Genomic DNA, 24,927 nt, shown 5'->3' with positions numbered 1-24,927 from the left:
GGCGAGTCTATTAGCCATGCAGTTGAATAGGATATTTGCTGCATTCTTAAAAATGTTGCCATATTGACAATAAAATTTACGTGTATCATATTGTGTGCTTTTAGTAGGAAATTTACAATAATTTCCTACTAAATGCACAAATTAGATATTAAAATTTTCACAAACACTAAGTGGCATTTTCAGTGTACATTGAAAGACATTTATTACATTTTAATAAATGTTCCAGAAGAAAACAATTTTTAAAATCTCATTCTCAACTTTATTTGAAAATAAAATTCACCCTTGCCCGAAGGTCAATTAAAAGAAATCAGGAAATTAGTGCCAAAATATCTATCCAGATAGAAACTAAAACTTATTTTATTCTGGCCTTATGCCCTTATAATCAAGGACATAAAATACAAGAACTAATTTCAGCCATATTGGGGGTTTAAAGTATTTGGATAATCTTGATTCCTGCTGACAGAGGTTATCGATCACTGTAAGTCTATATCCAAGCAGCCTGCTGTAGTACTAATAATATCTGTCATGTGTTTCCGTTCCGGATAGAAAATTTGACCCAAGGGCACCTGTGTTGCCAGGTAACGAGGCTTGCAGAGTTACCGACTACGCAGCGTGCCAGAAGTTCATATTTTTCTATCCGGAATGGACACACAGGATAGATATATTTTCTAGCATACCTTGAATTACATATTTTTTTGTGAAAAATTATATAGAAAAGCGCATTTTTGTACATTTCACCAAAAAGGGAGTGTGATGATGTTTACTGACGTTATTACGCGCAGTAATTTGTATTAATTGCATACGTCAATAAGTTCCTTCGATATCACATCTTTTAAGGTATTTTGTTTTGTTTAGAAGATATTTTTTTGTAACGTTAATGTTAATGGAACTAATCTATTGAAATCTCATAATTATGGTTACATAAAAAGTATAATAAAAGAAATAAGAAGTATTACATCACAGCGCGTGAGTCATCAGGCATAGGGGGTGCCAGATAGAATTATCCAGCACGGCTGAATTCAGCGGAAATGCCTATCCGGTGTGCTAGAAAGAGACTTCCAGGATGGATAGCTCAACTGCCATTCTTTTCTTTTTATTTAATTGTCAGCTTGAAAAATAACATTATACTACGGTAATTATCAGGATATTGAGTGCTTAAGTGAAAAGCTTCATATAACTATGAAACCTCAAAACAGTACTTAAGGTTAAAGCATTTCCATGGTAAAACATTTCATTTTCTTGACACAAAATTTTGCCAATATACAGAGTTTATCTCCCTTCATCCACAAAAACCGCCAACGCTAGCTCCACCATGACATCACATCCCAGTCTGAGTTTTTGAAATACGCTATGACCATTGCACTGACAACTGCCGTGAGAGTCCAGAACGTCAGTTTGTAGTAGATGCCTGAGCCATCTTGGTAAAACACAGACATCCAGCGGTTACGTCGCACTATCAGTTTATGTCTTGCTCTGTTTTGAAGACGAGCTTTATTTAACCTGTATGGACAAAAAATGAGAAATACTCCTGTTAAATAATGAAAACCAATGATTGATGTAATTGAACAGTAACTGATTAATTATGCTTGTTGACAGGATATTAAATAATAGAAAATTGCTTTGTTAACCATTTTTAATGAGAATTTTTTTATTTTGTGTCTAATGTAATTAACAAAAAGAACTTAAATTATTCAGGTGCAACAAATATAATCTATCAAATTATGTAGATACACTTTTGAGTAATGTTTGTATTCAATTTTTGCCACTGGAACAAATGCAAAGCCTTAAAACTTCTCATTGAATTAGGCCTTTTTGAAGTGTATACAATACTGACTGTTGCGTGCGTTTCATGTTGAGTATGGCATCATGCGCAAGGTCATCAGGTGAATACTGGTCATACAGCTCTCCCGCACGTACAATGAGCCGCTCGTACGGAAGGTCGTCTGGAATCTTTGACAGTACACTGTGTAACATGCACATGTCACACTCTGTATCCATTACATCTGCCTCTCGGTACAAAACAATCTGAAAACAACAAGGGCTGGTATTCATAAAACATCTTAAGTAACACCTTACATCAAAGTAGTGATTTTTTAAAATATTTTATAGTCAAATTATAACATATCCCGAAAGAATCTATTTTCGACCACAACCTGCTTTCGACCGGCCCCGGAAAATATGTAAAACACTTTGACTGTGTGCGACATCCGGTCTTATTGTTTATCATAACTGCAGAACTGTCAGAAAACGCCTCGTGAAGAAAACTGGAAATTCTAGAGTTAAAAATCTCAAGTTTTACGAAAAACAACAAAAATTAATAATTTTTAATGAATTCCAAATTAAACCATTGATTTAGAATGATTTCACTTTTAAAACACTTGTGTTGTTTTCGTCTGTCAGATTTAACATATCAACCAGGGCAAAAAAACCTTGGCCGTACTGTTTTCTAAGTATAATGCAGATTGCAGAACATAACAAGTGCAAAATAGGGTATCAATATATTGCTTTTACTAATGAAAATGAATATTTATCTACAGGTAACTTAATTGCAATATAATTGGACTCTCAGTGTTCATTACTTTATACATATTGCAGCCTAGGCAGGTCAAAAGAGGATCATACAGAGTGGGGCCAGTGTTACCAGGGTTCATGATTGGTGAATTTATCCTTTTGTACCCATGTGAAAGCCATGAGAAGGTGTATTGCCCTTTGACCTTCTTGTGGTGATCAGTAACTATAAAGTGGCTGTATGTATATGGAAATGTCATTAACTAAAAGTTACTTTAAACAGTTAAAACAAGTTTTACAATAAACAACTTAATTGAAAATGAAAAATATTGAGCACTTTTGTTGTGAAGTATAGTTAAAGGTGATAGTCGAAAACAGGTTGTATTGAGGCCAAATTACTATATGTGTTAGCCCCCAGTTTGGATGCAAAATGTTAATAACAGACAATTGATATGGATTTCATAGTTTTGTTTTTTCAAAGATGATTGTTTTAAATGATAAACAAAAACATCTATTTTTCATTATCTCTTAGTTATTATCACGGACCTATAAACCATGGATTGGCAACTGCCCCATATCAGTGAAAGGATAAGAAATAATAATTTACCCACAATCCTTATCGCGCGCTCGGCAAATATAGGAATTCCGCCGAATCTCCGATCGGTGATTAACGGCGATATTCCGTTATTTCCGCCAACTCTGCTAATAATGCCTTGTTCGTTATAGATTTAAATATAATTAATAACTGTGACTTTAATCAGATTCAATTGGACTATTATCAACTCAAATGAAAGTACCGCGCATTTGAGTCAATTTTAATTAATGTTTTCCTACATGTCTACATTCGGCCAATGTCGGACGTCTCGAAAATGACCACAGGGTAAGATCTCGGAATGAAATCCCGCTGCACGCGTGAGTTTGAGATTATCCCATTAACACAGATGAGAGTTGCCAATCCATGGTTTATAGGTCCATGTTATTATGCAAAGAAAAAATTCCTTATGCGGTTCAAAAGAGGTTATATGGGATATATGTAAATGTGTTTATTTTACAGAAAAGTATGAATTTTGATAAGGGTCTATAAAAATTAAGTATTTATGACGTTATGAAGATTTTTTATCATGTGACAAGTGGGATACTTAAATAAGGAAAAAGGCATAAGTAAGGAAATGACTTTAACATGTTTTATGAATATCGACTCTGTTGTAATTGTAAGTGGTGTTGCAAAGGAGTTGACTTTAATGCCATTTAGCTGTACAAAAATAATTAAACAGTGACTTTGTCAACAAACTTCTCTTATTCCATAATGGTGCCAAAGAAGTTTTAACAGGGGCGCTTCAAGCCTAATGTCAATGCTTGCGTCTGTTGTTTTCAGTCAAAAACGGGACTAACTGAACAATTATTGTAGCCATATTTATGGGCCTTGCTATACACATGCTCACTGTCTCTTGCAACATGTGTACCAAATTCATTCAAATATCCTGAACATATATTATGGTATGGTCAAAGTTAAACACCTGCTATTACAATACCTGAACTTTTTTTTCTTTGAAAAACAGACAAGCTAATGATGAAATGGATTTTGAAACAGGCACTAGAGTGCAATTGTCTCTTGGACCTAAAACCAAAGGTCACTTACTAATAAATTTCCCTATCTCAGTTATGGGCCTTGCTTTACATGTGTGTATTGTCTTTGGCAACATATGCATCAGGTTTCATTTCAGTTTTTTCAGTTATGGCCAAGGTTTAAGTTTTTGAACAATGACGCCACACAGCGACAACACCAATGCTTTAACAATACACCAGCTTTTTTCCTTAAAAAACAAACAAGAAAAACAAGAAAATTACTTTCATTCATAAGTTAAAGACTGTGAAAGAATTCAAGGAAAACTTACAGCTGCTGCAAGGTATATGGGCATAAGAGGATGGCAGGCAATGAAGAAGTCATAACATCGTACAATGTCACGTAAATGGGGCAACACATGACCGTACCATGTGATCAGCCAGCTAAGGCTGAATATCGTGCCAACTTCAGACCTAAAATATAACAGTTTTTAAATATAAACTTGATAAATTTAGCTCGATGAAGAATTGTAACAGTGTATAATGGCGCGTACATGAGGCAGCATGTCACCATAACATGTTCTCAGCAAGCTTAGGCTAAATATTGTGCCAACCATAGGCTTGAATTGCCAAAAAGTGTCTAGGAGCCTTCCCCCAAGGAAATTTTGGAAAGAACCCCTTAGTATTGGTTTTTTGGGACAAAATTACATAAAAAGGTTTAAAGGTAATTTTTTTCCAGCATGCCTGCAAGTCCTGCATGCTCTCGCAGAATGCCTTCTCAGTTATGATAAAAAGTCCTGATTTTTTTCTGCATTGCCCATCAGGGTGTCCTTATATTGTTCTTGGTGTAGCAGGGTTCTGGAGCAGATATTTGTAGTCTTTAAAATCGATTCCATTTAGTTTCTACCAATTTCTTTAAGCTTCACGGTGATGAAAAGATATAGCATATAGACTCATGCTCGAGTCTGTTTTCTAGGTAGTTACCAGTACTGACATCCACTTCAAGAGGCTATGTGAAAGGGTGAATGAACACAACCTCTTGGATGGGAGGCCAACACCTATATCACTAGGCCAGTCACCAGGCTCACCCTCTTAAAATGAAAACAATTTGTTCCATTGTTTTACATTGAATTACCAAAAATACATGTAAGTATCATTTCTAGGGATATCGTTTTGTTAAATTTTTATTTGAAAATAAACAAAAAAAATTAATTGTCCAACATTGTATTTACTCTACATTCTATTCTAATTAAAGGATAAGGGTTAAAGGGATACTATAGGATATTAGTTTTACATCTTGAATCATAATGAATCCCTCAACAGGGTAAGTTTAACTTCTTAAATCATTGAACCCCTCACCAGGGTAAGTTTAACATGTTGATTCCTTTAACCCCTCATCAGGGTAAGTTTAACATCTTGAATCACTGAACCCCTCACCCAGGTTAAACATTTTGAATTATTGAAACCCTCGCCAGGGTGAGTTAAACATCATGAATCATTGAACCCCTTACCATCTTGAATCACTGAACCCCTCACCCAGGTTAAACATCTTGAATCATTTAACCCCTCACCAGGGTGAGTTAAACATCATGAATCATTGAACCCCTTACCATCTTGAATCATTGAACCCCTCACCAGGGTGAGTTTAACATCATGAATCATTGAAACCCTCACCAGGGTGAGTTAAACATCATGAATCATTGAACCCCTCACCAGGGTGAGTTTAACATCATGAATCATTGAACCCCTCACCAGGGTGAGTTTAACATCATGAATCATTGAACCCCTTACCATCTTGAATCATTGAACCCCTCACCAGGGTGAGTTTAACATCTTGAATCAGTGAACCCCTCACCAGGGTGAGTTTAACATCTTGAATCATTGAACCCCTCACCAGGGTGAGTTTAACATCATGAATCATTGAACCCCTTACCATCTTGAATCATTGAACCCCTCACCAGGGTGAGTTAAACATCATGAATCATTGAAACCCTCACCAGGGTGAGTTAAACATCATGAATCATTGAACCCCTCACCAGGGTGAGTTTAAAATCATGAATCATTGAACGCCTCACCAGGGTGAGTTTAACATCATGAATCATTGAACCCCTTACCATCTTGAATCATTGAACCCCTCACCAGGGTGAGTTTAACATCATGAATTATTGAAACCCTCACCAGGGTGAGTTAAACATCATGAATCATTGAACCCCTCACCAGGGTGAGTTTAACATCATGAATCATTGAACCCCTCACCAGGGTGAGTTTAACATCATGAATCATTGAACCCCTTACCATCTTGAATCATTGAACCCCTCACCAGGGTGAGTTTAACATCTTGAATCAGTGAACCCCTCACCAGGGTGAGTTTAACATCTTGAATCATTGAACCCCTCACCAGGGTGAGTTTAACATCTTGAATCATTGAACCCCTCACCAGGGTGAGTTTAACATCTTGAATCAGTGAACCCCTCACCAGGGTGAGTTTAACATCTTGATTCATTAAACTCCTCACCAGGGTAAGCTTAACATCTTGAATCATTGAACCCCTCACGGTGATGTATCAATTATCATTGTATATTTTTCAACCCTTTGTTATGATTTCTACTCACACATATGGGCAAGTACACCCCTGGTGTTCAGTAAAGACATTGATCCAAAAGCCCAACTTAATTGTTATTAGTAAATTACAGCAACAAAATCATTGTGGCATAACAAACAGTACTTCAACTACCAATTAACAAACAATACTTCAGCTGCCATTTAACAAACAGTACTTTAACTGCCAATTAACAAACAGTACTTCAGCTACTTACTAGAGATTGCTTTTTTGAAAAAGCGTTTGTCTCCCCGATTGAATGGTTGTAGGTGAGAAATAATCATGATGGACATAAAAGTTGTACTTTTGGACTAGAGACGAACAAACATAGGGGTCATCTACTGGTCATGACCAACCTGCATACTAAGTATGAAGTTCCTGGGTCCAAGTATGAAATTCCTGGGTCCAAGCATTCTTTAAAAAAGAAATATGACGTACAGACTGGTGATCAACAAATTGTTTTTTACCTGTAGGTCACTGTGACCTTGACCTACTGACCTCAAAATAAATAGGGGTCATCTACTAATCAAAACCACTTAGCAGACCAAGTATGAAGTTCCTGGGCTCAAGCGTTCTTTAGTTATTCAGCGGAGAACGTTTTTTCATCTAATAGTCAATGCGACCTATACCGCGACATTGACCTTTGACCTACTGATCCCAAAATCAATAGGGGTCATCAACTAGTCATGACCAACTTGCATTTATTTAAAGTTGGGTATGTGTTAACAAGAAACATTAGCTCAATGAGCTATTTTCGGACATGAATAACAGACATACATAACATATCAAATAAAAATAACAATGAGCTTGTGACCTGGAAATAAAAGTATATATGTTAAAATGAACACATATTGGAGCAAGTATTTACAAAAGCCGTTTGTTATCATATTCATGCATACAAATACAAATAGGAAAATTGGATTAGAGCATCGAAAACACTGATTACATCAACAAGTTTTTCCGGCTGTACGGCCAGTCCACACGTGCACGGTTCCACTAGTTGATATACTACTGTAAAATGGTTAGTTGTTTCAAAAGTATAACTTAAAGGGTAATCATATACATTAAAATAGCAAAATTGTAAGTAGCAAAATATACAAAGGAATAACAGCTTTGTACATGATCATCATGTGTAGTTCGTAAAGTACTCATAATTAATCTAGCTTGATAGGTAAAATCTTTGGAAAGAATTGCTTAGAGGAGGTATGATATTTATCATGTTATTTTGATATTACACCTATCACTATAAAAGAATGTTAATTGAAAAAGTAAAGTCGTAACACTTTAACAAAATACTTGCCGAAAGAAAAACACAAGTAGTTGTATGTGTTCGACAGATAAAGTATAAATTTGAAACAATCATAAATAGATATTAGCCCATGTTCTTTAATTTAATAAGTTGTTATTTTAATAAAAAAAGTTCGCTTAAATCTTTTCAGGTATTTGAATGCCATATCTTGTCCAGTGGGTGTAAGCCATCCCACTGAAAACAAAACTCCTTTTCCGTTAAGACAAAGGATAAAAGATATTCAGTGAAACATCATATAATTCTCAATTTCTTCTATTTTTTTTAAAGCAAAAAGGTATTATTTGCACATTGAACATTTACAAGAGGGACCTGTCCAGGTGCAGATCAGCCTTCTAAATTCCAGGTAGTTTTGGGAGCACCTTATTTCCTTTGGGAGGCTAGCTGTTCTATACCTGACTGGCCTCAATGTGGGAAGAGTTTTTCCCATATTCTAAGTATTAAGTTCCTTAGCGCAAACTTTCTTCAGTTATTCAACAGGATACTGTTTTTACACCTCAAGGTCACCTTGACCTTTTGATCTACTGATCTCAAAATCAATATGGATCATCAATTAGTCATGACCAACTGGCATACCAAATATGAAGTTCCTGGATTAATGTGTATTTAATTTATTGTGCGGAAACCATTTTTCAGCTTTAGGTCACCGCCAACATATCATTTTTCACATAAAGGTCACAGCGACTTTGATCTTTGACCCACTGATTTCCAAATCAATAGGGGTCATAACAAACAACAAGTGTCTAGACCCAAAGAATCTTCAGTAATTGAGGAGAAACCGTTTTAAAGTTCCTGGGTCTTAGTGTTCTCATGTTATTGAGCGGAAACGAAGTGTGACTGACTGACAGACAGGGCAAAAACAATATGTCTCCCCCATTCATTGGGGTAGACATAATTAAAAACAGTACTTCAGCTGCCAATTAACAAACAGTATACGTCAGTTGCCAATTAACATTTCAGGCCTCCTATACTAGTAAATTTCACACTCACTCAAATACAATTATTTTTTTTTAAATTGAATTTCCATACAGCCATAAAAAATATCCATGTAAATAATGTTTTAAAATGATACACAAGTCTCTAAGGGACACCTAGGAAGAAGTATACTCGCTTTTCCATCAACATTAAATGAATGTAAATATTTTTTTACTTTACAATAAGGTCAACTTTTTCATGAACATAAACATCAAGGTCTATGCCAAGGTACATGTACTCTCTGATTTACATGTATGTATAGGGATTACTTTTAAAGTGTTTAGTGGATCTCCTGATTCCCTTAGCCCTAATTAACCTTTATTACTGATCATAACCCCCTTAAATTCCACAGAAATACTCTCAGTAATAATATTCTCTTATTCCAAGAGCACGTCCATTGTGCTCTAAGGCACGCACCCAAGAGAGCCCATGCGCATCACTAAAAACGCTACCTAATAGAAAACTTGATGTTCATATTTATAACCAGCAAGGGCTTGTTTATGTCATCATTGCACACTGATTATATTAACGTGACATCATTTAACCAATGATATATGCTGTTACAATTATTGGCCATTTTTATACAAACAAATTGTTGGCAACCATTCTTTAATGATAAATATTCCACTGCAGAAGATTTCATGTTAAACTTATTTCTTACTGTGAGGAATAATTATTTAAAATATAAATACTGATCCCATGTTTTCGAGTGTTCATGCAGGCAGGAGGGCACTCAAAAATTTGCTCACATGCCCTCTTGCGTTCATACAGCAAATTCACACTTAAAAAAGGGATCAATCCGCAATACCTTTCCATATGGTCCAGTAGGTCAGGGTTTACACGGCCAATAAGTGGGTACATGTAGTGAAGAATGTGTTTGGTCCGCTCCATGTCCTCATCCATAAAGTCTCTGGAATAAACACATTGAAGCAATGAAAACTTCACACAGCAGCTATTTCTCTTTGCCGTACTGTAATCACTGCTGTCAGACATTAAGCTTTTAAAGATTCAAACAAAACAAGAAGGCAATAAGATGATTTTTTGATATATTTCATAAAATCAAAATAATACAAGACAAGCCACAATGCGACGAAACCAGGTTTTCAATGATTGACTGAAGAACTTTAACCTTCGTTGTGAGATATATTTTCAACTGTTTATCTATTTTAAGTAACAGTGATCTTCACCTTGACACTAGGGGCCCCAAAAGCAATCCCGTGAAAGTTCTCCATAAAATCTTCCTATATACCAAGTTTGGTCACAATATGTCAACCGTACTAAAGTTGTTCAGTACCAACCATTTTTCCAGTTAAGGTAGCAGTGACCTTAACCTTGTGGCCCACACCGTAATTCCATGAAAGGTCTCCAGAAACTCTTCCTATGTACCAAGTTTTGTCACATTATGTCAACCCTAACTAAAGTTATTCAGTACCAACCATTTTTGTATTTTTAGAAACAGTGACCATGTCTTTGACCCTAGGGGCCCCCAAAAAAAATCCCATGAAAGGTTTCCCTTAACTCTTCCTATATACCAAGTTTGGTCGCAATATTAACCTTAACTTAAGTTATTCAGTAGCAGCTGTTTTTCTATTTTTAGTAACAGTGACCTTGACCTTGACCCTAGGGGGCACAGACGCAATCCCACGAAAGGACTCCATAAACTCAAATATACCAAGTTCAGTTGCAATATGTCAATGAAAGGACTCAATAAAACTCTTCCTGTGTACCAAGTTTGGTCCCAATGTGTCCACCTTAACTAAAGTTATTTAGTGCCAACCATTTTTATTTTTGTTGTAACAGTGAACTTGACCTTGATCCTAGGGGCCCCAAACAAAATCCTTTGAAAGGTCTACATGAACTCTTCCTATATACAAAGTTTGGTAACAATATGTCAACCTTAACTAAAGTTATTCAGTACCAATGCTTTCTATTTTTAGTATCAGTGACATTGACCTTAGGGGCCCACAACACAATCCCAGAAACGGTCTCAATAAATTCTTTCTATAAAACAAGTTTGGTGGCAATATGTCAACCATACTAAAGTTATGTAGCACTAACTGTCTTTCTCTTTTTAGTAACAGTGGCCTTGACCTTGACCATAGGGGCCCTAAATGTAATCCCATGAAACGTCTCAGTAAACTTTTATTATATACCAAGTTTGGTCACATGATGTCAACTCTTATTAAAATAATTTAGTTGCAACCAAGGCAAGTTTGACGCCTGCCCTCTAATCTACCCGCCTGAACAAAGATGTACTTTGTTCTAATAACCAGGTTTCACTTCGTGAAAACCTGGTTTACAAGGGCACTGCTGAGTAAATGCCAACATAAGGCGAAAAAATCAACAATTATTAAAGCTAGAAGCATGTCCATATTGTCTCTAGCAACATCATCACTGTGTACCAAGTTTCATTGAATATCTTGTAACATTTATTCAGTTATGGCGAAGGTTAAATACTGTAATCGATAATGACGCCAATGTCAATGCTGACAACAACACTAAGGCTATAACAATGACACAACATCTTTCTTTGAAAAACCGACATGTACAAAATAAAATGGATTTTGAAAACGTCACTTAAGTACAAGGCTCACAAAATTTTAAAATCCCAAAATCACTATTAAAATGTTGTGCTATGTAAGGTGTATATTATAGCAGTTCCTGTACCTACCTGAGGTGGTTGAGGGACAATTTATCCACAAGGGCAAAAGCCAGATTCTCCCCAGCAACCAATAAGAATGTCACACAGATGTCATGGTAACCCTGGGATAAGAACAAGTTATAATTATAACATCCGTGAATTGTTAAGTCCTAGGCTAAATTAGTTGGTTAATTAATGATAGTTGGAACATGAAGGGAAACAAGAGCTGTCATAGGACAGTGTGATCAACTATATGCCGCTTTGTCTTAGAATTGAACACAATAATGATGTAATATGTGCCTGTCAAAAGCAATAAACAAAAAGTCGAATTCAAGAGTAAACAAGAAACACCGAAATGCGATGAAACCAGGTTTTCAAACATTGACAGAAGAACTTCAGGCTTCATTGTGAGATTCAGTTTTAACTGTTTTTTCTGTTTTTAGTAACAGTGACCTTGACCTTGCCTAGGGACACCAAATCCCATGAAAGATCTTCATAAGGATATACAAAGTTTGGTCGCAATATGTCAACCCTAACTAAAATTATTCAATACCATTAGTGAGTTCGACGTTGCCCTCCTGCCGGCCCACCCGAACAATGACGTACGTCATTCTAATAACCAGGTTTCATTTGTGAAAACCTTGTTAAAAATATTAAAATGTGCTTGTCAAAAGCAATTAAATAAAAAAGTAAAAACAGAGTCAATCAAAGGCCATTATTATTATTTAGGGTTACCGGTATTATAGAGTTATGTTACATAAAGGTGTGATGGCTTCTCTGTAAAGCATGAAGGCCATTGAATGAACAGTTTCCTAAATACTTTAACCAAACTTTTTAAGTTCATCAAGGGCCATAATTTGTATTTAGGATAATATGGAGTCATGTAATCTAATTGTGTGATGGTCGTAAACTACTGTGTGAAGTATTAAGTCAATTGAATAAAGGGTATAGAAGATATTAGTAAAAATCCCAACTTGCCCTAACACTATAACCTGACACAATGTGCCCTTAAACTTTACCCCAAGTTCCTAAGTCAATCAGGGGCCATAATTTGTATTTAGTTTAGGATAATATGAAGTTGTGTGATGATGATCCTGAATAACTGTGTGAAGTTTTAATTGAATTAAATGAAGGGTCTTGGAGTTATAAGTGAAAATGCCAACTTGCCCTAAAACCAAAAGTGACACCGACGACAGGGCGAGTACGTCGTCTTGGTATGTCAAACACATGTGGCAAGTCATTTTAAAATCTGTCCATACAAGAGAAAGTTACAGCCCGGACACGACAACCTATACTCTATGTCCTTATAAGCAGCATTCCATTGTGAATAAACACTAAGTGTGACCTTGAACTAAGAGGTAGGGACACGGGTCTTGCACGCGACACGTCGTCTTGATATGTTGAACACATGTGGTAAGTTATTTTAAAATTGGTCCATACAAGAGAAAGTTACAGCACGGACATGAGTTATTGAGCCGGACGCACGGATGAAGGAAGGACGGACGGTGCGATTTTAACATGCCCACCTTCGGAGCCATAAAAAGAATGTTTGTCCTTATGCCCTCATATTGAGGACACTGAAAAAAGCATGGCACTCAGTCTGTACGAAAGTTCGTCGGACCTCGGCTCCCGCCAATTATAAATGGCGAGTCAATCGCAGCTATTTTGTAGGCCCACATGTCCGGCAATACTTTTGGGGGCAAAATGATTTAATAAATATATGTTCTAAATGTATCTTGTAATTTTTATTAACTAACCTACCGGTATGTTTACTAGATCAAACCAAGTTAATCAGGGCGTTTATCAACCCAAGCTCCCCGGGTTTTGACTCACAGAAATCGTAAATGACCCGAAAAGCATGCATCATAAATTTGTAATATTAATCATTTGAAAGGAGCCGCAAGACATGATCTAAATGCCTATTTAATCAATTGAAGTCAAGAGCAATTAACACCCAAAGTGACAACTGATTATCGATCTAGAATATGAACGGTTTCCATGTCAATTAGCAGCAAAGGCCCACCATTTCTGAAGACAATAATCTCTGTCTTTTTTAAATTTACTTGTATGCCAGTATCATGGCAAAAGCTAAATACTACATTGAGTTGTAACTGGAGATTGTTGGCTGTATCCGCGCAGTTTGCTACGTCATCAGCGTACATAAGGCAGAAAATATCAGGGATGTTATTAGTTATGAAAATACCATGTCTGCAGTTATCCTTTATATATGATACGAAGACATTGATGTAGAGAAAAAATATTATCGGTAAATTCAGATCCCCCTGACTGGTGCCTACATTACATTTAAATGGTTGGGTTGTTTTATTTCCTTCAACTTTCACATGGGCCGGTAATTTTGATGGATACATCTCAGGTACAAACTCTAGGACAACATTTATAAAATCAGTTTCTACAGAAATTTGCTGTTCAATTTAACGTTACCTGGTAGTAGTGGAGTTCATCGTGCCTGACCAGGACTCGCATGATGAGATCCACCAGTTGGTCTTGCAGACCCAGCCGAACATCCTCGTCCATTCCTGCAACAGAACCAACAGAATAAGGTTATGTGTAATATCTCTTAGTGTAATTTATACTTTCTTGACAAAATCTAATACCTTTAAAGCTGCACTCTCACAGATTAACCATTTTTACAACTTTTTCATTTTTTGTCTTGGAAAGCGCAAATTTTTGCGTAGATATCTGCAAACCAATGATATAAGATTGCTAACCAAAGATCAGATCGTAGATTTTCATATTTCCGATCGAAAATTAATGTTTTATGGTTTTACTAACGGTTTAAAACAAAATCATAAAACATCTTTTTTTTATCTTAAATATAATAATCTGCGATCTAATTTTTGTCAGCAGTCTTTTATAACTGGTTTCCATGGAATTTCTAAAAAATTGGCTCGTTCCAAGACAAAATATGAAAAAGTTGTCAAAACGTTCAATCTGTGAGAGTGCAGCTTTAAGAAGCAAAGCGTGCTCTAGTCTGTTTTCCAAATAGAAACCTGTTCTGGTGCCCTTGATATAAGGCAACAACAAAGTGTCCCTGTTTGGCCTTGGACCCATGACCTCATTGATGAAAGTTGTTGACCTACAACACTCGGCCTAAAATGTAATTTAAAACACTTACCATCTTATTCCAGCTCGAGTTAAACAAACAATGTGTTCGTTAATTTATGTTCTGCTGGAGTACAATTCGCCAACAATAATATTATCAGGCATTGCAATCCATTGTTAACAGTGGTTAATAGTTAAAGTGAGGTAAATTAGAATACATGTTTTTATTACAGATGCAAATGAATGGCAAAATCGATTTTTGAATATTTGGTATTCTTTCGATCGAATATTCGATACCAAAATAAATCTTTTTAAAGTTGTAGTAAACTTTTATTATTTGCTATAGCACGGACCTGTAAATCAGGTACAGTCAAAACTTGTTGGCTCGATATTCCAGGGACCCGCCAAAATACTCGATAGTTTGTACTTGTGCCATTTAAAGACAGAAATTAAAGTGATAGCATGTTGGCATAAACCGGTAAACCAATTAAATTTGATAATAATTATGATACCAATCAAGCAAATCTAATTGATTAGGCCAAATAAAAAATAGGTGCGTTTCAGGTAACACTGCCAATAAAAATAGGGTAGGTAGGTCGGAATATTTTTATTTTTTTTTATTTTTTATATATATCGATTTCAGTAACTGTTGACTCAGACTGTAACAAAAATAAAAGTCATCAATTTTCAGGTTTATGAGCAGTTTTTAAACATGTTCCATGCTTCAAAGGAAACATTCTTTATTTGTCTAGTTAAATACTTTGACAATTATGGTTGGATTTCAACTAAGTTATGGTATATCACTCTGCTATTATTAAAGACTTTCCAGGAACGGTTTTACTTTTCTTTATGCACCCTTTTGCTTTAATCACCCTCTGTTGTATGCTAACCTGCCTGTTACATAATTACATGGAGAGTGGGTATCAAATTTACCATATAAGCCATCAGCCAAGGAAACCTCAATGCTGTCAAGAGGACCTGGGGGTTCAGGTTTGAAAAACAAGTAACATGCAGGTTTTATTTCCAAAATTTCACACTAAAGTCAGGCCCCAATTTCTCCAAACTTTACAGGCTTAAGTCGCTTATTTCAATTAGCCAAAATGCATAATGAAAATGGATTTTGATAAATGAAAAATGGTTTATTCTGATAATCATACAGATATTTCCTACAAAATTCCTCAAAATTCCTTAAGAAGTAAATATATCACATTTTATAGAACAACAAAAATAGTGAGATTAGCTTAATCCTGTTATAAGGGACTTAAGAAGTTTCGAGAAATTGGGGCCTGACAAGAATTACACACTTAAGTCTGACATATCAATCCGAAAGTCAGTATCTGACACATTTGTATCTGACAAGAAACTAGAAATGTGTCCATAGGACACGGATGCCCCCACTTCGATTTTTTGTCACAGAAAATAAGCCATAATGATTATTCAGGATAATCTGAGGGCTCTAACTCCTAAATGATTAAAGCGATTTCCATGGCTATCGAACTTGATCAAGATATTATGGTCACAAACATGTGTTAAAAGTTTGGTGAGGATTGGACAAACAGTTTTCAAGAATTAGATCGGAAACATTCTTCGGGACGTATTTTTCAAGTCTTTTTTTGCAAATAAAGGGCCGTAACTCCTAAATGACAAAAGCGATTTCCATGGCTATCGAACTTGATCAAGATATTATGGTCACAATCATGTATGTAAAGTTTGGTGAGGATTGGACACATACTTTTCAAGAATTAGATTGGAAACATATATTTTTGAAGTATTTTTGGCAAAAAAAGGGCCGTAACTCCTAAATGACTAAAGCGATTTCCATGACTAAAGAACTTGATCAAGATATTATGGTCACAAACATGTGTTTAAAGTTTGGTGAGGATTGGACAAACGGTTTTCAAGAATTAGATCGGAAACAATCTTCGGGACGTACTTTTGGCAAAAAAGGGCCGTAACTCCTAAATGACTAAAGCGATTTCCATGACTATCGAACTTGATCAAGATATTATGGTCACAAACATGTGTTTAAAGTTTGGTGAGGATTGGACAAACGGTTTTCAAGAATTAGATCGGAAACAATCTTCGGGACGTACGTACGTACGTACGTACGTACAGACAGACAGACAGACAGACAGACGTACGTACGGACAAGGGCAACCCTATATGCCGCCACTTTGTGGGGGCATAAATATAGTTCAAGAATTGAAATATATCTGACACATTTGTATCTGACAAGAAAATATAGTTGAAGAATTGAAATATACCTGCCACACAAGCACAAACTACCCGTTATTCACCTTACTTAGAGTTCGGACACTCTAAATATTTGGACACCCATTATTATTTTCAAAAATAATTTATTTTGCGTACCTAATTTTCGGACACCCAAAAGACATCGATTATAACTTTTACAGTTACTTAGTCTCACAGACAAAGATTATTGATCTTTATCCTTAGTAAGCTTACCGTATACATCACTGTGACAAGTTAATTAGTTACTACCCATCCTAAATGATGTATTGCCTGTTGAAAAGGAAGTGTGATATATTTAATGGAGGATTAAAGAAACAACAAAGGCAATCAAAGGATTAAGAAAACACAGACATGACATGTTGGTAAAACGATCCACCATTATAAACTTTGAAACTTGTACCACACTTTTAATATAGACTTTATGAAGCAATAATCGTACATTAATACTCATTGAAACATCAATAGAACAATAAAAGTCAACACATTCAATGCTACAGGTAACTATTTAATGTGATGAATTATTGTTAGAAATGCAATACTTAAGTTACAATCGAAAACACCACCCAGACACATTAATCCTGCATAACAATATCCATGCTCTCCATGAGATCCTCATGGGTATAACTGTGAGTTATGTGACGTCACACAGTGTGACTGTTTGATCTGAAGCCTATAGAAGGTGTTTATTTATTTCAATGCATGTATAAAATGGTGTTGAATGGGATTTTAATTAACTTGATGACGGAGTTACACTTATAGGCGTTATAACCATTGATAACTACGGAAAAATTAATAAGTGGTAAAATGCAGACATGAAGAAAAAAGGCAGGTTTAACATACATGTAGATAAAATGTAATAATGGTTATTTTCTATGAATTCGGACAGCGAAAAAAATAATTATTTTAAGGTGTCCAAACTCTAAGGTGAATTCCGGTAAATACAATCAGAAATCCAACTCTAATATTGTCAACTTTGCGTATACATTTCGTAACAAATGCTTTTCGTACCCAAATCACATTTTTTTCAGGGAAAAATTGGTTTGGGTCGGCGGGAAAAAATAGGGTCGGTCGGTAACCTGAAACAGACCTATTTTTTATTTGGCCTTATCACCTTGTGCTAAATGAAGACTAGAAATGTGTCCATAGGACACGGATGCCCCCACTTCGGTTTTTTGTCACAGAAAATAAGCCATAATGATTTTTGAAGTATTTTTGGCAAAAAAGGGCCGTAACTCCTAAATGACTAAAGCGATTTCCATGACTATCGAACTTGATCAAGATATTATGGTCACAAACATGTGTTTAAAGTTTGGTGAGGATTGGACAAACAGTTTTCAAGAATTAGATCGGAAACAATCTTTGGGACGTATTTTTCAAGTCTTTTTTTGCAAATAAAGGGCCGTAACTCCTAAATGACAAAAGCGATTTCCATGGCTATCGAACTTGATCAAGATATTATGGTCACAATCATGTATGTAAAGTTTGGTGACGATTGGACACATACTTTTCAAGAATTAGATTGGAAACATATATTTTTGAAGTATTTTTGGCAAAAAAGGGCCATAACTCCTAAATGACTAAAGCGATTTCCATGACTATCGAACTTGATCAAGATATTATGGTCACAAACATGTGTTTAAAGTTTGGTGAGGATTGGACAAACGGTTTTCAAGAATTAGATCGGAAACAATCTTCGGGACGTACGTACGTACGGACAGACAGACAGACGTACGTACGGACAAGGGCAACCCTATATGCCGCCACTTTGTGGGGGCATAAAAAGCAAACAAATCAAGGTGTGATATTCTTACCTGAGCCCGCGAAAATGACATCATGCCAAGCAAACAAAACAAAGTGTGAAATTCTTACAAGGGACCGCGAAAAATGACATCGAGCGTGGAGGAATATGGACCCTCAAGACATCCAGCCATCTGATTGATTTTAATATGAACATATAGTAAAAAAAATTGGTCCCTTGTCGTGTCGAGCCAAAAAAAATATTGAGCCAAGCAATATCGAGCCAACAAGTTTCAACTGTATTTAGGTCTGTGGCTAAGGTTAAAGCGGGGACCCTTTTCCTATCTATCCTAAAACACTTAACTATAAAGTTATATTTAAAGCAGAAAAGTTACATCGAAACATGGAAAATAGTTTGTAGTACATAACTAGCACATGTCATTCATATCATCACAGCTATTTGAGCAATATTGCGCAGCCTAATTGGCAACAATAAAGACAATACATTTGTGTGACAGCTGACTCCTTAAACACTTAAATGACATGGTCATTTAAATGTACTGAAAATAATTGAAATTTGTTTAATGTCACTTGTCTAATAGCCAGTTATTGTAAAATTACATGGAGTTTTGGTTTATTACATTATGCTTTGTCCCTATATTGACATGGTGTGTGTATAGTGTATGGTCATCAAGTTCACACGTCTGGCATTAGGGGCCAATTGTTGTATAAACAATTCAAACAAACTTTTATCCTTTTCTGTCTGTGCTGTTATTTTAAAACAAAAATTGCAATTTTTTTACAATAACAGTATATTTAGTTATATAATCAGCTTATGATTTAAACTATCTAAATACAGTGGAAACTCACTAAACCGGATCTCCACAAAACCGGAATCCTCGGGATGCCGGACTTTTTTCTGAGTCCCGGTTTTCCCCTTCTATTTTCAATGAAAAGAATCCCTACAAAATCGGTACCCCGGAATTCCGGATACCGGACAAAAAATCGGGAAAATTTGTAAGTGGTCAACGTAATTTTACCTCACAAAACAGGACGTTTATTTGTTCAAACATGTCAAAATAATTTTGTGTATTAGGAATTCGCGAATCGCGTGTCACTTTGATTTGAAAGCCGGTGCGTCGTTAAATATTACACCTGTGATGTTGTGTTTACTCGATAATGATGATTGTGCTGTGGATTGACTGTCACGCGATAATCAAACTTGTGAAAAGAAAATTGGTTGAAACATTAATTTGTTTGTTGCAGAAAATAAAGAACAAGAAACGGTTATTTAGTTATCATTTTGGAGGGTTGTTTTATCTAAAGGCTTCTATGATTGAATCAAATTAGAGCGGTTCGATAATCAAACTATCAAACATACTAAACAGGCATTAAATTACGCGAGTTGTTTTATGTCAAGACTTGGAGGAAAGATGATTATAAAAACACAGAAATTTTTAATTATGCTCATCACTTTTGCAAGTGCTTTAATCATGTCTCAACCTCAATATTTTGAGTAAACTTACTCCGTACATCAAATCCTCACTAAACCGGAATCCTCACTAAACCGGAAATTTTGCCCAGTCCGGACCTTGTCCGGTTTAGTGAGTTTCCACTGTATAATCATCATAATAGTTTTATCAGATACTCAATGAAATCCTGATTCAAATTATCCGGAAATGGATAGTCTTTGAAGCAAATTCGTGCAAAATCTAGCAAAAAAAAAATCTTAATCCCTTTTTTTATCCTCATTCTTGTTTCATAAAATTAATGTTGCCAAAATAAACCGCTATAAAGCAAGTTAATGTATCCTTCTATTGCAAAGTGTGACCTTGACCTTGAACCGAGCTGGTTGTAACATGCACTCTGCACATGGTCGCAGTATGGTCAACATTGGTGGATAGTTATTTCAAAATCCTTCAAGCAGTTCAAGAATTATAGTGAACCTCAATCTGTCCGGGTGCGCTTCGAACCGGAACTTTCCTAAAACAACAACAACAAAACCCCCAAAAGTCCGGACACTTATACTTCCGAAACATTATTATTTTCAAAATTAATTTATTTTGTGTACCTTCTTTTCGTACACTCAATGGTTCATTCATATTTGTAGTGAAATCAAAGATTTTCGCCATGATTTAAAGGTTCTCAGACGATGATTATTATTTTTCCAATCATATGGTATTTTCTGAACAGCCTAGATGCAAACATTGTAAATATGGTGGTTGGTTAACTAGCCTAGTGTAAAATGGGATCATACGGTATTCAACTGATCAATCTAAATTTTTATCGGACAAACCGCACTTCTTTTAAGTGTCGCAATACAATACCATGTGCCTTTTATCCCTACACCATTCATGCTGACGTCACACAATGTACCGTTTGATATGCAGCCAACAAATTTCAGGTTAAACTCTCGCAGGTGTAAGTTTGGATTGCAGTTGATAGAACTTACATAAGGCATAAAAAAATAACCATTGATAATTGCGGATAAATTAATGTAACGATTAATGAAATGTGTATTGAAACCTGACATTTCACGTGTATATACGCAAAGCCTGGTCGTAAGAAAGAAGGTTTTATTTCGGACTTAGAAAAAATAAAACAAGAGGGCCATGATGGCCCTAAATCGCTCACCTGAGTAAAAGAGTTTAACCTTTGTTATCAATATAGCTTGATATTTGTTCTCAAAGAATATTGAAAAACATACTGGTCAAACATGTTGCCTGGATAATCACTGACAGGACTTGTCACAGTTGCCTGCGCACTGATAGGACTTGTCACAGTTTCCTGCACACTGACAGGACTTGTTGATTGGCTGCACACTGACAGGACTTTGTTCAGTTGCCTGCACACTGACAGGACTTGATGATTGACTGCACACTGACAGCACTTTGTACAGATACCTGCACACTGACAGTACTTTTTTCAGTTGCCTGCACACTGACAGGACTTTGTTCAATTGCCTGCACATTGCAAGAACTTTTAGTACAGATACACAAACAACTGACAGGACTTCGTTCAATTGCCTGCACACTGACAAAAGTATGTTAAATTGCTTGCGCACTGAAAGAACTTTAAGTATAGATTCACAAAGTACACTCCACGCGGAACTACCACTTTCCGTTTTCCTCGGCGGATTTTGGTCATCGCGGACATGATATCCAATTTATCATAATTCTCTTTCCTCGGTGTTTTCACTCATTCACCCTCCGAGGCTGATCAGTGGACCGTATAGATACAATCGCCGCGTTACTCGGGAGTGAAAACACAGCGAAACTCCGAGGAAAACCGATAAGAATCTCCTACTGTACATGCAGGGTTCGAATTTAGACTCGCATACTCGCAAAATGCGAGCGACATTTGCAAATTGCGAGTTACTTTTATTCAAGCTCGCAAAATTCTGCGAGTGGCTTTTTCTAGACCACAAAATGTTAAAAGGAATGTAGAATAAACATGAACTTAACTCCGGTACGTAGTCGAGTGTAAACAGCCTATAAGTGGCATGTTTACACTACCAGTATAAAGAAGACAGTATGGAGTCACGCTCTAGTAAGTTTTCAAAAATAGAACAAATACGAAAAAAGCCGAGTTTTATCTTGAATCTTTCCGTGATGCTCCGAGGCGTGCATTATTCAAAGTGAATTAAAATGACATATAATCACATAGCTCAATCATTGGCTAAATTTAGCGCTTTCGCACACTCTTTGTAAACCCCATCAACCTAAGTTGCAATATATTTCCGCCCAACTGTCAAAGTGAATAGACTTCGTTGATTGATATATTTCATGGTCCAAAGCATCCACGCTACATTTACTGTTGCTTTTATTTGTTTTAAATATATAATGTGATAATTTTTGATACTTATAGACTTCATGAAATCTGTAGCGTGCTTGCCGAATGGGTATTACCAAGTATCAAGTTAGATACTTTTTAATTTCATTATAATTATGTCTTAGGTGTAAATTTCTACTTTAATTAGACAATATTATAAGGGAATAAAGCAAATGATAAAATTGCAAGTTGATTTTTCATTTTGCGAGTTGCCTCAAAAAGCACTCGCAAAATTTTGCGAGTGCTCCTCAAAGTTAAATTCGAACCCTGACATGTATCTGATTTTGTGTAATTTATTTGAATACTGTTCTTTTATTGTGTTGTTTCAATATTTTTGCTTACTTGCACATAATAAGGCTCGTAATCCTTTGACGGCGCAAAAATGCAATATACTTAAGTCGATGTCCATTTTTGACCGAGTTCTAATTATATCTAAACTCATTTGACTTCCAACAGTCCCAGTTACTTAAAGTAATGTAAACAATCTATTTGCTACGTATATTCAATTAATTTTTCTTAACTGTTTTACATTTAAACATGCAGTTTGATAAAGAATGCATTTTTCGCAATAAGGCCACTACTTTTATATCAATTGGTTTACAAAACCGGCGGGTCTAATTTTCCGAAAAGTACAAAAAAATGAATTTCACTTTTATTTTCAAAATTATTTTCCCGACCGTATTGGTTTTGGTGCGAAACGAAAGGAAAATGAATAGATAAGAGTACGAATGCAGTGAATCTCGACTGGTTTGTTGTTCCGTAGCCATATTCGCCAATTTATAGTGATAGCATATGAGCAAGTCAACTGTTATGGCAGCGCCGTTGGCAATGGCGGAATTGACGATAGCAGTCATTCTTTGTATAAAATAATTAACTAAAATATGAAGGAGTTGTTAAAATAACAATAGCAATAAACATTTGCAAATTTAACAGCCGACACAAACAATAACTGTCACATGATTGTTGTTTTTTCCCGCTAATTTAGGTCATGAAAATATTGTTGTTTATAGATAAAAAATAAAAGTGTCAGCGGCTGCCATCGAATAAGTAGACACAAATATCTGTAAATTATGTGTGAGAAAAACATTTTATAATATTTTATGGTTATATATCAAATAACAGTGCACAAAACGTGAGTGATGAAATTGAAAGTAAAATTTCTAAGTTGACACCGGTGACCTAGTTTCACAAGTTCGGTCGGTGGTGTTTATGGATTTTAAATCACATAATGGTTTTGAAATACTTGTCATTGGGTCAATGTAAAGCTTGTGTTTATTCTAGATTACATGTTTATTCATGTTTGGGTTAAAAAACAAACAAAGAGTTGAACACATGTGTCAATGACATTAACTCATGCCGGGAGTGGTGTGCAAAACATTTAGATAAAACAACACGGAAAACTATTTTGAATAAGTCCATTTCAATTTGTAATGAACTTGATTTTTCACTATAAATGAGATTTGTTGTAGTCACCAAGGAATACTCTTTAAAATGAAAAAAAAATAAACAAGCATTAAGTATAGATGCCCTGTGAACGCATATATACACAAAATATCCGATACATAATTATGGATTTCTCTGTCAGTTTGCTATCATTGGTACATAAAGTTAAGCCACATGCTAGATTTATTATTTTGCTATATGTGATTTTTATGTACTGATGTGGTAATTTGCTGCAAGATTTGAATTTGAAATGGATTTGGTGAACAGCCCATGGTAAGTATCCCGGTCCGAAAATATCCAGACTTAGCATGAATCGGGTTACACACAACTAGGACCCCGCATGGTAAGAGTTATTAAAACTCAAATCTAGGTCTTGTTAGGCTTTTAGTTTTTCATGAATTGTTTTCACAATATTAAAGCTCAAATGTCTTCATAAATGTTACTTCCTTATTTACAAAATTGGTAATTATTTCACTTTATTGACATTTTCCAATATTAAAATAACTTAAACAATGTTTAGAAAATGTAATGTATTGTTTTAATACAGTGCAATTTTTGTGTATTTTAATGCGTAAAATTCGCCTCCTCTTTTTTTTAATTTAATATTGGTAAGTTTTTAAGTGTTCTGCATTCACTTTTGCTTTAGCATACCCTTAAAGCTAAACAAATGTCTTGCTGAGTGATATTCAATGTATCTTTGATTAAAAGTGTAGTTTATACATGTAAACTCGTTTTATAGTCAATATCATTGATGTTTTATATGCACAGTATGTAAGATTTAAACTGTGTGTTGAATAAGAACTTTGAAACTTTGAGTGTATTAAAGCATGCAATAATAGCAGTTTAAGAAGTAAATGATATAAAAGAAATTTTCACTGTTTTTATGTTGTTTTCTGATTTTCACCCTTTAAGAGTATGTTTTGTGAGTTTTTTCCTTTTTTTTTTTTTTTTTTTTTCGACCACCCAGTGGACATTTTTTCAAAAATCTTGTAAACCAAAAAATAAAAA

At 35.4% G+C, this 24,927-nt stretch overlaps 1 protein-coding gene across 1 annotated transcript in view; it reads right to left on the bottom strand.

Annotated features, from left to right (window-relative positions):
* Positions 1-245: 245 nt before the first annotated feature.
* Positions 246-24,927, bottom strand: part of LOC128243049 (TBC1 domain family member 20-like) — a 60,078-nt gene continuing 35,396 nt past the window's right edge. The window contains exons 4-9 of the mRNA XM_052960540.1: positions 14,035-14,129; positions 11,623-11,714; positions 9,760-9,861; positions 4,404-4,545; positions 1,835-2,025; positions 246-1,500 (exon numbers count right to left, since the gene is read on the bottom strand). Coding sequence (XP_052816500.1) covers positions 1,302-1,500; positions 1,835-2,025; positions 4,404-4,545; positions 9,760-9,861; positions 11,623-11,714; positions 14,035-14,129 — 821 coding nt within the window. The 3' untranslated portion in view covers positions 246-1,301. The remainder of the gene's footprint in view (positions 1,501-1,834; positions 2,026-4,403; positions 4,546-9,759; positions 9,862-11,622; positions 11,715-14,034; positions 14,130-24,927) is intronic.

This window comes from Mya arenaria, chromosome 8 (assembly GCF_026914265.1).
Source record: "Mya arenaria isolate MELC-2E11 chromosome 8, ASM2691426v1".
NCBI lineage: Eukaryota > Metazoa > Mollusca > Bivalvia > Myida > Myidae > Mya > Mya arenaria.
This window is presented reverse-complemented; position numbering and strand designations above follow the sequence as displayed.